Source organism: Glycine max, chromosome 14 (genome assembly GCF_000004515.6).
Source record: "Glycine max cultivar Williams 82 chromosome 14, Glycine_max_v4.0, whole genome shotgun sequence".
In the NCBI taxonomy this organism is placed as follows: Eukaryota; Viridiplantae; Streptophyta; class Magnoliopsida; order Fabales; family Fabaceae; genus Glycine; species Glycine max.
In genome coordinates this window covers 27,836,595-27,851,150 of record NC_038250.2, presented here as the reverse complement: position 1 = coordinate 27,851,150, position 14,556 = coordinate 27,836,595, and the positions used below count along the sequence as shown (strand labels likewise).

Below are 14,556 nucleotides of genomic sequence, written 5' to 3'. Positions count from 1 at the left end.
CAGGAGTGGTAGGACAAAATACTTGTTTTGCAATCAAGTTTTTTATTAGTGGAACCTTTTACTGTTGAGTAAAGGAGAACTGGGCGTAGCTCTATTTGAGTAAACCAATATAAACCAAGTGTTCCTATGTCTCTCCTTAACGGTTTTATTAAGCATTCTCTTAGCATTTTTTGTCATTCTTTTCATAACAAGTGTTTTTCTAAAAACTTTTTTACAACTCTATTTTACATATTTACTGGACAATCAAACTCAGCTTTATCAAAACTTGATCATTTTCAGTGGATGACTCAACTCACACACACACACACATATCTTTTTAAACCTCTAATAAACATTTTAAACAATCATCATAATCGATTAACACACTATTCAACCCCCCTTCTAGTGTGATTAGTGTTAGAGCTTGGCCTTAAGGGTTGTGATGCAATCCTACCCCCCAAGGGTATTGGATAGAAGAATCCAAGAGGATTGGGCTAGTGCTACTAAAGAAGACCCTAGGATTCTCATGAACCTTAGGGTAGATTTTTGAGCCCAAGGGTCAAGGTTGGATCCACTCTTCTTTGTAAATATTAGAATAGGTTTTTCCTTCTTTTGGGCCTTGTATTTTGGCCATTCTAGTAGTATAGGGTTTTAGCCTTGTATTTCAGGGCATTTTGAGTAGTCTTTGTAGTAGGGACTTTTTTTTTGTATTTTCATGTATTTTTGGAATGGGGGTGAGCTTAGCTATTATAGGGGGGGTGTAGCTAAACTCTAGCTTCTCATCTCAAGGAGGTGAACTTAGCTATTAGAGAGGTGTGTGTAGCTAAGCTCTAGCTTCTTTAGCTAAGCTCAAAGTTCCACTTCTCTCCCTCTTTTATTCCTTCAATTTCGTGCTCCCCCCTTCTCTCGTTCTTTTCCTCCATTAAAGCATCCTCTTCAAGCTTTTTATCCAAGGCACATTCTTTGTGGTGAAGCTCCTTCTTCCATGGCTTATTCCCTAGTGGATGGTGCCTCCCCTCTCCACTTATCCTTTGCCTTCTGCTGCATCTCCATGGTGGAAAATCACCATTGAAGGACATCATTGAAGCTCAAAGATCCATCCTCCATAGAAGCTCCACAAGCAAGCTTCCATCAAGTGGTAATCAGAGCACAAGAGCTTCAAGTAAGTGCTCCTTAAACCTCCATTAATTTTTTGCTTTACCTTCTCTTCCATTGTTGTTTCTTCATTTTTCTCCATGTATTGTGCTAAATGTTTTTAACATGATTCTTTAGAGTTTCCACCAATTAAACTTGCTATAGAAGCTAGATTTGATTTTCTATGGTTCAAATTTCTTGTTCTTGCTCTTGAACCATGAATTGTGTTGAGTTTAGGTTCCTTTGAGTTTTGTCTTGTTATTTTTTGTGGCTGAAACCTAAACCATAAAATTCTTACAAAAACATTAAAGTAGAAGAAAACCTCAAAAATCTAGAGTGACTTGTTCACCTATTGTAGTTTTGTCATAGAAGTCATGTTTAGTCATGAAACTTGTCACATAAGATTTCTTATGTTGTGCTTAATTTTATTTTTCTTGTTTCTTTGTCTAAGTCATTTTTTCATGATTGTATGAAATTATTTTAGCCTATTATTTGATTTGAGTCAAATCTTGCATGTTAATTAGTCCTTAACATGTTCATGCAAAATTCTTAGAGAGTCTTTGATTGTGAACCTTTTCTTGAACTTTTAGGTTTCCTTATGATTGTGTCTATTGTGAATTTGAGTTTTGGTGAATGAATTGCTGGCTTAAATTTTGATCCTAAGTGAATATTCAACTCCTAAAACTGTGGTAAACAAGCCTAGTGAGTTCAACATACATAGGAAGGTTGAAAGTAAGCTCAAAGCAATCAATAATCCATGCTAAAAAAAATTTGAAGTCTAAAATCACTGGTGCTGGCAGCTTGGACATACGAACTTGTAAAACTTACTAAGAATTTGGTCATTGCAAATTTTGAGCTGAAATTTTCACTTAATTTTCTAGACATCTGTAAAAAAGTTATAAAAAAAGAACCAAGTGATTTGGATAAAAGGAAAAAATAATAAATATCACATAAGTTGGCAGAAAAATCAGTATCCAGAAAAAAAAAGATGAAAGGGAAGTGTACTTGTTGTTTTGGCTCAAAATTTATTCTATAATTGGTGCCTATTTTGTACCAATCTTAGTTCCGAAATTTCAATTGAAAATTAGTGTGAAAACAAGTGCCAAAGCTAGAGGTTTGTTGAGTCTTTTTTTAGTTTTTTTACTCTACTCTAGAGCCATTCTAAGTTTCTCTTTGAGTCCTAGCTTGCTTCTATGTCCTTTTCATTGCTTTAATTGTTGAATAATCCTTGAAAAATTGTCTTGTTAAAACTCCATTGGTTTAGCTTTCATTTCATTTTTTTTTGTCTTTGGTTATTGCTTGTCTCTTTGTTTCTTTGTTTGCGAGTTGCCATATAGGGAATTGGAAAGGAGGATTGGTGCCATTCCTTGAAGAATTTGAGTCAAGAAGCAAGGGGCCAACCACCTTAAGAGCTATTGGACTAAGAAGCACTCCAAATTGAGTGAATCACCAAAGAGAGAACAACCACCAAAACTTGAGGACCTTTTGTAATTTTATAATTGACAATTTACTTACTTTCATTGCTTTCAAATTTTGTAACAAAAAGGCATTTCATTGGAAGTAAGTTGGGAGCCTCCAATAGGTCACCCTACTTCCATTTGTGTGTAATAATTTTAGGCAAACATGCTTACTTTCATAGCTTATTTCCTTTACCTTCCATTGTCAAACCGCCTAGATAGCTTGCATTTTACCAATTAGTTTTTACCTTATCTTTCACACCTCTTTAAGTGTTTATTTTGGCTAGTTTCAACCATAGTTTCTTTTACCTTTTGTTTTCAAAACCCCAACAAGAAAGAACCACAACTTAGGAACAAACATGAGTCATCATTCAATTAGTGTTAATGGTGAGGGTACTAGTCATAACGACCCTCTATCTAGAACCTTAGATGAGTTGAGTTCCCTCATGTTATGGAAAGAAAAACAAGAGAGAAAAGAAAAAGAAAAAAAAAGAGTGGAAGAAATAAGTCAAGATGAAAAAGAGAAAATAAGGGAAGAAGAAAGAAGGAAAATACTAAAAGCGTTAAGAAAAGAAAAATATGCCTCCTGTAGTAGTCATAACTCTTGCAAGAGCCTAAGTGAAGAACTTCGTGACTATTATGAAGGAAGGCATAGGGCACATCTTAGACCTCACTCCCATTGGAAAGAAAAGAAAAGAAATCCTCAAGAGGCTAACATTAATCTCCCATACTTCCATGGGAAGGACAATGTAGAGGGTAACCTAGATTGGGAAATAAAGGTAGAGCAACAACTTAAAAGGAAGTCTACTTCAAAATCTTATGGCTTTCATTCTTATCCAAAGAAAGACCAAGGACAAGGCATCTTAGGGGTGACACCTTCTAAGCCCAAAGATGATAAGGGAAAGACAATAGAAAAGCAACCCCTTTAAGGCTAGTATGCAAGAGAAGACTAGCTCCATAAAGTGCTTTAAATATCTTGGAAGAGGACACATTACTTCTCAATGCCCCACCAAGAAAACCATGATTATGAGGGGCCAAGACATTTATAGTAGCCAAGGAGAAGGACAACCTTTAATGGTTAAGGAGGAATGTAAGAAAGTAAGTGTCTCCTCCAAGAGGTTAGCTAAGAAGGAAAGTCATTTTGAAATAAACGCAAATATTAAAGAAACTTCCCCTCTTAGACAACCTCCACATCTTCTCCTTTGTAAAAAGACACTTGTTAGCACTGCCACACCTCTTAGGCTTGAGGTTATTCCTCAAGTAAAGAAGTTGTTGGATGAGGGTTTGGTTCGTAAGAGCTTAAATCCTTGTGTTTTGTTGGTGCCCAAAATAGATATTATTCGGCACCAAATCCCTAAAATAAGTGATATGATGAATGTGTTGAATGTTGCAACCCTCTTTTGTAAAATCAGTCATGCACCCCACATCTTCATGATTCATGTACATAGGGACTCATTAGGTAGGTTTGTTCTTATTTTTGGTTTTAATACAAACCTAGGTGCTCATATGCGACACCTTAGGTTTGTCGTACTTTTTTGTAGGAATAATCAACATGAAAATACAAAAAAAATGTACTTTTTATTGCATTACTTTCCTTAATTTTTTAAATAGTGATCAAGGGGTTCCCACAGGCCCTAAGAGAATAAAGGTCATTCCTGATTGGCCCACTCCACCAAGCATAAGGGAAATCTGGGGTTGCCATGACTTAACAAACTTTTACAAAAGGTTTATCCCATATTTTTCTATACTTGTAGCACCACTCATTGAGTTGGTGAGGAACCATGTTCCCTTATGGGAAGATGCCCATGAAAAAGGTTTTCAGACCTTACCCTATTCTAACATACCCAACACCACTAATATATATGTTTTTATTCTTTTTACAGGTGTCGAGGGAAGGAGCCTAGAGTATGAAGAACCTCGGGATTTGAGGTCAAATCCTTTCCAAGGTGGAGGGGATGATGCAATCCTACCCCCCAAGGGTATTGGATAGAAGAATCCAAGAGGATTGGGCTAGAGCTACTAAAGAAGGCCCTAGGGTTCTCATGAACCTTAGGGTAAATTTTTTAGCCCAAGGGTCAAGGTTGGATTCACTCTTCTTTTTAAATATTAGAATAGTTTTTTTCTTCTTTTGGGCCTTGTATTTTGGCCATTCTAGTAGTATAGGGTTTTAGCCTTGTATTTCAGGGCATTTTGAGTAGTCTTTGTAGTAGGGACTTTTTTTGTATTTTCATGTATTTTTGGAATGGGGGTGAGCTTGGCTATTATAGGGGGGGTGTAGCTAAGCTCTAGATTCTCATCTCAAGGAGGTGAGCTTAGCTATTAGAGAGGTGTGTGTAGCTAAGCTCTAGCTTCTTTAGGAATCTTCTCAAGGAGGTGTGCTTAGTTATTAGAGGGGTGTGTGTAGCTAAGCTCTAGCTTCTCAAGGAAGTCTTCTCAAAGAAGCTTCTCAAGGATGTTTTCTCAAGAAAGCTTCTCAAGGAAGCTACCTAATCAATAAATAGAAGCATGAGTAACACTTGTTGTAACTTTGATGAATGAAAGTCTTATGAGACACACTTCAAAGTTCAACTTCTCTCCCTCTTTTATTCCTTCAATTTCGTGCTCCCCACCTTGTCTCTTTCTTTTCCTCCATTAAAGCATCCTCTTCAAGCTTCTTATCCATGGCACATTCTTGGTGGTGAATACGATTAACTTTGGGGGAGTTGTTAGTCGATGAATACGACTAACTTTTATGTATAAAACTTGTGTAAAGAGTATTAAACTCCTCCAATTTATGGTTATTTTGTAGTGTTGTAATTACTTTTTGATTAAAGATAGGTAATAAATATTTAGTACTCCCATTTTATGTATTTATTAATCATTTCCTCTCAATTTCAGGTTAATTAGGCAAGTTTGTGAAGTGCTGATTTTCATCTGTTCGCTAAGCCAATCTACTGGCTTAGCGAGCCATCCGCTGAGCGCACCATTCCCTTGGCAGAGCACGAGGAATAATCCGGAAGAAGGATGAGTTGTGCATGTTCATGGAGCAAAGGGTCATCCCGCTAGGTGCACCACTTCAATCTATCCGCTGAGCGAGAAACGCACACATTAAGCAGAAATCCACTAATACGCGATGAGCGGTCCATAGTCGCGCTAAGCGCGCTAGCACAAATAAAGCCACTTATTTAAGCCTAAAATCAGAAATAGGAGAGGATTTTGGCCATTTTCTTGAAGAGCTTCTGCATGTGAAAGATTCTAGAGAGAGAAGGGTCTGAATCCAGAGATTTTTGAGAAATTTTGTTATGCGAAGACCTATAGAGAATGAAGCTTGAAGAGAAAGTTGTCCTGAGAGCGTGAGATGAGATTGTGAGTGATTGTGAGGTTCTAGAGGTGGAGGAGACATCCTCACCGCTTGTATTTCTTCAATTCTTCATTTTTCTCTTCTCTTTGCTGTTAAGGAAGCTTCGTAGTTATGGAGAGCTAAATCCTCTATTGGTTCTTCCTTGTAGGTACTTGATGTAAATACTTGTATATCTATTTAATGATGTTTTATGTGTTCTCTGTGCTATTAGTACATCATTTTAGTGTGTTTTTGCCTTGATCATGTAGATGCATGCTTTGTTAGGATCATTCAACAGTGGAAACTAGTCTGATTCTTAGAACTTGATAGGACAAGGCTAGTTTATCATATTATCACGAGGGATCGGGGTACGGTAACCTAGTTGTTTGTATGTTTGTCTTAATGCAATTCTGGTCGAGTTTAGTCCAACAAGAGGAATCTGAGGACGATCCAGATCGGGATTAGGCTAGACTATCATGAGGAATCGGGGTTTAGCATTTCAGGAGACACCATAGAACACATGAGCATTATTACATAGAGAATATTCTTTAACATTAGGCACCTAATAGGAAGACCAATATGTTGTCTACTTGTCTTTACGCATCATTACTCACGTGATTTTCCTCTTAGTAGTTAATTTACATACCGGTTCATAGTCCACACATCTTTTTTCATACTAGACACCTATTCATTGAATATAGTTTTACCAAGTAACACAAGTTCCCGGAGAGTCCAATACTCAGTTCTTACCGTTTTATACTACTTGCACAATCTGGTGCACTTGCCGGGTTCAAACAAGTTTTTGGCACCGTTGTCAGGGAACTTCTTCTATTTGGAAAGTTAGTTCAGTCCTAGGTGTCTATTCTTTATTCTTTGATAAACTGTGAATATCTACTTTCTATTCATATTTGTTTTCCTCTTGAACTAGATAAACGCTATTTCTATTAGTGTTTTGTATGTATAGAATCTACTATAGGTAGCCTAGTTATTTCGAAGAAATACAATCTCTTACCACTGTATCATGAAGATTGTTATCTCTATTCCACTAATAAATTGTGATTTTACTGAAGGAGGACATTACCAGGATAGTTATTATTTCTATTCTATAAATAAATCCGACTGGAGACAAGAGTTGACCATGTACAATTATCATGAGAAAGGAAGAGCTCCTAATCTTGAAAGTGTATTGGCAGACTTTATGACATATCAAGCTAGCTCTAAAGGTGATGGCTATTCAATGCACCAGCAGGAAACTCAGTTTGAAAAGGACTATTCTTTGGCAGATTATCAATGGGATTCAGAATGGCAACCTTATTATCACAATGAAGCAGAAGGGTTGTCTAATCTGGATGACCTGTTAATGCAATTCAAGGGTACAGTAGATTTAATGCAACAAGCATTTAAAAGAGCTGAGACTTAGATTGGTAAATTGGTGGACGACATGATTAAAGTTGTGGTTAGAAAAGAATAAGAGTATGCAGAGATTGAAACACATCAAGAAATCATTCTTCAAGTTAACACAATACATCATCAATTGATCACCAAAGATGAAAAGGATGAAGTCTCCATTATTCCAGAATATTGTATGCACAACATCAATTTGGAAGCTAATTACAAGCCTGTGAGACAACCTCAGAGAAGATTGAATCCTATAATGAAAGAAGAAGTAAGAAAAGAAGTTCTCAAGTTGCTAGAGGCAGGGTTCATCTATCCAATTTCGGATAGTTCATGGGTTAGTCCTGTTCAGGTTGTCCCGAAAAAAGGAGGTATGACAGTGGTCAAGAATGATACAGATGAGCTGATTCCTACAAGAACAGTCACCAGATGGAGAATGTGTATTGATTACAGGAAGCTCAATGAAGCCACAAGGAAAGACCATTACCCGCTTCCCTTCATGGACCAAATGCTTGAGATACTTGCAGGGCAATCTTTCTACTGTTTCTTGGACGGATACTCGAGCTACAATCAGATTGCAGTAGATCCTCAGGACCAAGAAAAGACAGCTTTCGCATGCCCCTTCGGTGTATTTACTTATCGCCGCATGTCGTTCGGTTTATGTAATGCCCCAGCTACTTTCCAGAGATGTATGATGGCAATTTTTGCTGACATGGTAGAGAAATGTATTGAAGTCTTTATGGACAATTTTTCAGTCTTTGTGCATCTTTAGGAAATTGTCTAGCAAATTTAGAGAAAGTGTTACAGCGCTGTGAAGAATCTAATTTGGTGCTCAACTGGGAGAAATGTCACTTTATGGTTCAAGAAGGTATCGTGCTCGGACACAAGATTTCTAAAAGAGGAATTGAGGTGGATAAAGAAAAACTAGATGTTATTGATAAACTTCCACCTCCAGTTAATGTGAAAGGCATACGAAGTTTTTTAGGTCATGCTGGATTTTATCGGCGATTCATTAAAGACTTCTCCAAAATTGCTAAACCCCTAAGTAATCTACTGAACAAGGATGTTGTGTTTGTGTTTAATGAAGAATATTTAGAAGCCTTTAACACTCTCAAAGCCAAGTTGGTCTCTGCTCCTGTGATTACAGCACCAGACTGGGGACAAGAGTTAGAATTGATGTGTGATGCAAGTGATTATGCAGTAGGTGCTGTGCTGGGGTAGCGGAAGGGTAGAATGTTTCATACTATCTATTATGCTAGCAAAGTTTTGAATGATGCTCAAATTAACTATGCCACCACTGAGAAAGAATTGTTGGCAATAGTTTATGCACTTGAGAAATTTTGATCTTATCTGGTGGAATCAAAGATAGTGATTTACACTGATCACGCAACAATTAAATATTTGTTGCGCAAAGCTGACTCCAAGCCACGATTGATCAGATGGATACTATTGCTTCAATAATTTGATTTAGTCATCAAGGACAAGAAAGGTTTTGAAAATGTGGTAGTAGACCACCTATCCAGATTAGTGAATGAAGAGGTCACTTTAAAGGAGGCTGAAATAAAAGATAAATTTCCTGATGAATCTTTGTTTTTTATTGCAGGGAGACCCTGGTTTACTGATATGGCTAATTTCAAGGCAGCAAGTGTCATTCCCAAAGACCTCAATTGGCAGTAGAGAAAGAAATTCTTTCATGATGCCCGACATTATATTTGGGATGATCCACACTTGTTCAAAGTAGGTGCAGATAATCTTCTTCGAAGATGTGTGACAAGTGAGGATGCCAAGGGCATATTGTGGCATTGTCACAATTCACCATGTGGCGGGCATTATGGCGGAGACAAAACAGCAGCTAAGGTTTTACTGTCAGGATTTTTCTGGCCAACACTCTTTAAAGATGCCCATCACCATGTTTTAAAGTGTGACCAATGTTAAAGAATGGGGGTTATTTCCCGAAGGAATCAGATGCCTCTGCAAAACATTATGGAAGTTGAAGTTTTTGATTGTTGGGGCATTGATTTCATGGGTCCATTTCCTTCATCAGTAGGAAATGAATACATTTTGGTAGCTGCTGATTACGTGTCTAAATGGGTGGAAGCTATGGCCACTTCAAAAAATGATGCTAAGACTGTGGTGAAGTTTATCGAGAAGAATATTTTTGCTCGATTTGGGATACCTCGAATCTTAATCAGTGATGGTGGTTCGCATTTTTGTAATACTCAACTTCAAAAGGTGTTGAGTCAATATCATGTAAATCATAGAGTGGCATCCCCCTACCACCCTCAAACTAATAGGCAAGTCGAAGTATCCAATAGAGAATTAAAGAAAATACTAGAGAAAATAATGGCGTCAACCAGAAAAGATTGGTCATCCAAATTGGAAGATGCATTGTGGGCGTACAGAACTACATACAAAACTCCAATTGGTCTGTCTCTTTTTCAACTGGTGCATGGAAAATCATGTCATTTACTAGTTGAAATGGTACACAAGGCATATTGGGCTCTAAAATTTCTGAACTTTGATGAGAAAGCATCCAGGGAGCACAAAAAGATCCAATTGTTGGAGCTGGAAGAAATGCGATTAACAGCTTATGAATCTTCAAGACTTTACAAAGAAAAAGTCAAGACCTATCATGACAAAAAACTATTGAAGAAAAACTTCAAACCGGGACAACAGGTACTGCTTTTTAATTCAAGATTGAAATTATTTCCTGGTAAGCTAAAATCTAAATGGTTTGGACCCTTTGTTATCAAGAAATTTTGATCTTACGGTGCAATAGAGCTATAAGACCCACAATCTCAGAATCCTGATAAAACATGGGTAGTAAATGGCCAGAGGTTGAAACTGTACCATGGTGAAGAATTTACACAGGCACACAACACAGTACATTTGATCACCCATTGAGGTAAAAGCGTCAAGCTAATGAGGTTAAATAAGCGCTTCCTGGGAGGCAACCCAGTTCTAATTTCTACTTTCCCTTTCTTTTATGCATTGTATCATGTGGAACTTGCTTCATAATCATTACATTGGGATATATTAGCTTGTTTTTAAGTGATAGATATAAGGGTTTCAATTTCATGAGGAAGGGACTAAAATATAACTCAATTTTTTTTCTGAAAAACAGTCCTTTCGCTAAGCGCAAGCCTCGCGCTAAGCGCATCTTTGGTCATGTGCTAAACCAAGAGTCTCTAGCGCTTAGCGCTCAACCCTTGCATCTCAGGCTTATTTGGTCCACTAAGCTGGTCAAGGCTGAGTTAAGCCTATTTCAATTCGACCTGAATTTGGCTAAGCGATGGCCTGATCACTAAGTGCATCGTATTCAATGGCTAAACGTGACATGTCACCGATAAGCTCAATTCTTTGTGGCCTAAACTGGGTTTCATCGAGCTAAGCGCCACTCATGCCAGCTAAGCCCAAATCCTTGCGGCAATGTCATCGCTAAGCGATCCATCAACTGCTAAGCGCCTACCCCTCTATAATCAAGATGCATTATTTTAGCTAAGCCGGCCTAGAACCAAGCTTAGCGACAGTTGCAGGTATTTTGATATGTAGAACTCGCTAAGTGGCCCATCTGCGTGCTAAGCCAAGCCCTTTTTATGCTAAAAAAAAATATATTTTGGAATTTCAAACGTGGGCTAAGCGCGCAGTTTCGCTAAGCGACCCGCTTTGAGAAACCAAACGTCTCTCTAGCTCGCTTAGCGCTGCGGTTCGCTAAGCGAGAGGGTCAAAAATTGTTTAAGTGAGTGTAACATCAGTTACACTCACATTTGCCTACAATTTTCAGAATTGCCTGCATCTTCTCTCTCGCACTCATCTTCCTGCATTTTCACTTTCTTCTACATCTTCACGCATCACCAGCTAACAAGGATCCAAGTAAGTTCCCTATTTCTTTTTTCTCTTCTATTCCATTGAACCTTAGGTTAGAAAACCTTAGATTTAGCTTTTGATTCTTAGGGTTTGAATGTTTTTAGAAGTAGCTAAAGATTAGAACTTTTTATATATGATTATGTTGTGTAGATAGTTTTGACTGGTTTGCATGTTTGATCTGCCTTTTAGAGGCTTGAAAAATGGAAGAAAACGAACTGTGTTTTTTTTTGCATTTTTCTGGAAAATGCAATGAATTCACTAAGCGAGCATGCTGAGCTAAGCGAGTTAATCAATATTCATTAAATATATGCGTTTCCAGACGAACTCGCTAAGCGTGCCTACCACGCTAAGCGAGTTCATCTTTTGAGGATGAACACTCATCATCCTGTTGAGATACCTATGGCTAAGTGAGGCTGATTCACTAAGCCCAGGTAACTTAGTCAAATTTTTTGTTGAAAGTCACGCGCTAAGCTGAGCCTACCTAAGCTAAGTGCATTTCGTTGCGGCAACCATTGGGCTAAGCGAGCCTGGCTCGCTAAGCCCCCGTACTTAGTGAATTTTCTGAATCTCATGGTGCCGCTAAGCGCAACCCTGTTAAGCTTAGCGCACATCTGTTGTGGCAATCATTAGGCTTAGCGGGCAAACGCCAACTAAGCCGATATGTTATATTTTTGAGGGCGCCCTAAGCGAGCTGTATCCCGCTAAGCGACCATCATTAATTTCAGCGGGATACTGAGCTTGAAGTAGTTCCCTCATCTCCACCTTTGATTATCCTCTCTGATTCCTCATCTGGAGAAGTTGTTGCTCTCTTTGATTCCCCAGTTTTTCCATCTAATAGATGAGGAGGATGCTCAGACTCTGTTGATATCTTTGATTATAACTATATTAGTTTGAGTACATTGTTTTGAGTAATTTTGGTTTCCATTTATAATTATATACTTATACATTCTGTGGTTAGCTAGTATGCTTGTTTTGAAGCATATGGAACAGTTTGACTTGACTTTGATGATATTGCAGTGAAACATTTTTATCTTTTTGTGAAAATTGGTGTTATGATTTGATTTTGGATTGAATGCATGATTGGGATGGAGTTTATGTTTCTTTTCATAAGTTTGAGCAAATATGTATGTTAGACAAAGAAAGAACAAGAATGTGAACTTGCAATTAGAATTGGTAGTCAGTAGACAAGTTGATTGAGAAAGAAAAGCTTGAACCATAACCAGTGAGAGTGTGATCTTAAACTATGAGTGAACGACTAGCTTTGAGTAATAGTCTTTGCATCAATCTTTGAAATTTAGAATGAAATGTATGAATGAGGACATGATGAAGGCCATGATTGTATATACAAGCCAATTGACCAAAAAGCTTACCTTGAATTATAATTGTATCCTTTTCACCCTTTGTGACCTGAATTACATTTTCAAAATTGAACTCCGAACTTGAATGAATACCTCCAGATACCTTGTTTAGATTCTAGGAGAGCAGATAGTTGAAGGCAAATTACCCCAAAATTTGGGGGAGTTGATTGGGATGTAAAGTAAAAGGTAAAGCATCAGCACACACAATAAATAAGTTGTGTGTTAATAAAAAAAGACAGCAATCAAAGGAAATGTGTGCTATGTAATAAGGTCAAATGCAAATTAAAGTGAAAGGCTAGTGAGTAAGCCAATTGTATTGAAAAGAAAATTTGGATAAATCTAGGATTTGTGCTCTCTTACAATCTAAGCCTTTGAATTCTAGAAAAACCAATGATTTTTTGTAGCCAAGCCTCACTACAAGCCTGTGAAAGTCCTTCTGATTCTGTTTATGGATTTCTCACTTTATGGCTTGAGATGAAGTTCAAAGATTGGACCTCTTGCTAGTTGTTATTGATGAATAGCTTAAACACTTGTGCTTGAGTGAAACAGTAGCTGTGAGACTGTGGTTTAAGCTACTTTCCTTGATATCTGTCTTATGCCTAACTTCATCTACTTGTACAGGTTACATTTTATTCTTCTTTTTGAATAACTGTATGCTTTGTGAAAGACAAGTGATGAGGGCATTTTGCTTCATTCTTTTATCATGCAATCAGTAAATTTTGTTGCATACACCTTTGTACATAGTCACTGCATGTTATTGTCACTTGTTCTTTATTTGCTTGAGGACAAGCAAAATTATAAATTTGGGGGAGTTGTTAGTCGATGAATACGACTAACTTTTGTGTATAAAACCTGTGTAAAGTGTATCAAACTCCTCCAATTTATGGTTATTTTGTAGTGTTGTAATTACTTTTTGATTAAATATAGGTAATAAATATTTAGTACTCCCATTTTGTGTATTTAATAATCATTTCCTCCCAATTTCAGGTTAATTAGGCAAGTTTGTGAAGTGCTGATTTTCATTTGCTCGCAAAGCCAATCTACTGGATTAGCGAGTCATCCGCTGAGCGCACCATTCCCTTGGCTGAGCACGAGGAAGAATCTGGAAAAAGGATGAGTTGTGCATGTTCACTGAGCGGAGGGTCATCTCGCTAAGTGTGCCGCTTCAGTCCATCCGCTGAGCAAGAAACGCACGCGCTAAGCCAAAATCCACTAATACGCGTTGAGCGGTCCATAGTCGCGCTAGCACAAACAAAGCCACCTATTTAAGCCTGAAATAAAAAATAGGAGAGGATTTTGGCCATTTTCTTGAAGAGCTTCTGCATGTGAGAGATTCTAGAGAGAGAAGGGTTTGAATCCAGAAAGTTTTGAGAGATTTTGTTGTGCGAAGACCTGCAGAGAATGGAGCTTGAAGAGGAAGTCGTCCTGAGAGCTTGAGATGAGTTTGTGAGTGATTGTGAGGTTCTAGAGGTGGAGGAGACATCCTCACCACTTGTATTTCTTCAATCCTTCATTTTTCTCATCTCTTTGCTGTAAAGGAAGCTTCCCAGTTATGGAGAGCTAAATCCTTTGTTGGTTCTTCCTTGTAGGTACTTGATGTAAATACATGTATATCTATTTAATGATATTTTATGTGTTCTTTGTGCTATAGGTACATCATTTCAGTGTGTTTTTTCCTTGATCATGTAGATGCATGCTTTGTTAGGATCATTCAATAATGGAAATTGGTCTGATTCTTAGAACTTAATAGGACGGGCTAGTTTATCGTATTATCATGAAGGATCAGGGTACGGTAACCTAGTTGTTTGTATGTTTGTCTTAATGTGATTCTGGTCGAGTTTAGTCCAACAAGAGGAATCCGAGGACGATGCTAGATCAGGATTAGGCTAGAGTATCATGAGGAATCGGGGTTTAGCATTTTAGGAGACACCATAGAACATATGAGCATTGTTAAGTAGAGAATATTCATTTAACATCAAGCACCTAATAGGAAGACCAACATGTTGTCTACTTGTCTTTACGCATCATTACTCTTGTGATTTTCCTC

The 14,556-nt window shown here is 37.7% G+C and overlaps 1 protein-coding gene across 1 annotated transcript; it reads left to right on the top strand.

Moving 5' to 3' along the window:
- Positions 1 to 9,222: 9,222 nt before the first annotated feature.
- On the top strand, positions 9,223 to 11,146 carry LOC106795876 (uncharacterized). The gene is made up of 2 exons (XM_014766796.1): positions 9,223 to 9,960; positions 11,069 to 11,146. Exons 1-2 carry the CDS (start codon positions 9,223 to 9,225, stop codon positions 11,144 to 11,146), a joined length of 816 nt encoding a protein of 271 aa, XP_014622282.1.
- The last annotated feature ends 3,410 nt before the right edge of the window (positions 11,147 to 14,556 follow it).

Coding starts and splice junctions, on each gene's coding strand:
- LOC106795876 (XM_014766796.1), top strand. CDS start 9,223: ATGGGGGTTATTTCCCGAAGGAATCAGATGCCTCTGCAAAACATTATG. Junction 9,961..11,068: donor ACTTCAAACCGGGACAACAG/GTACTGCTTTTT, acceptor TACAATTTTCAG/AATTGCCTGCATCTTCTCTC.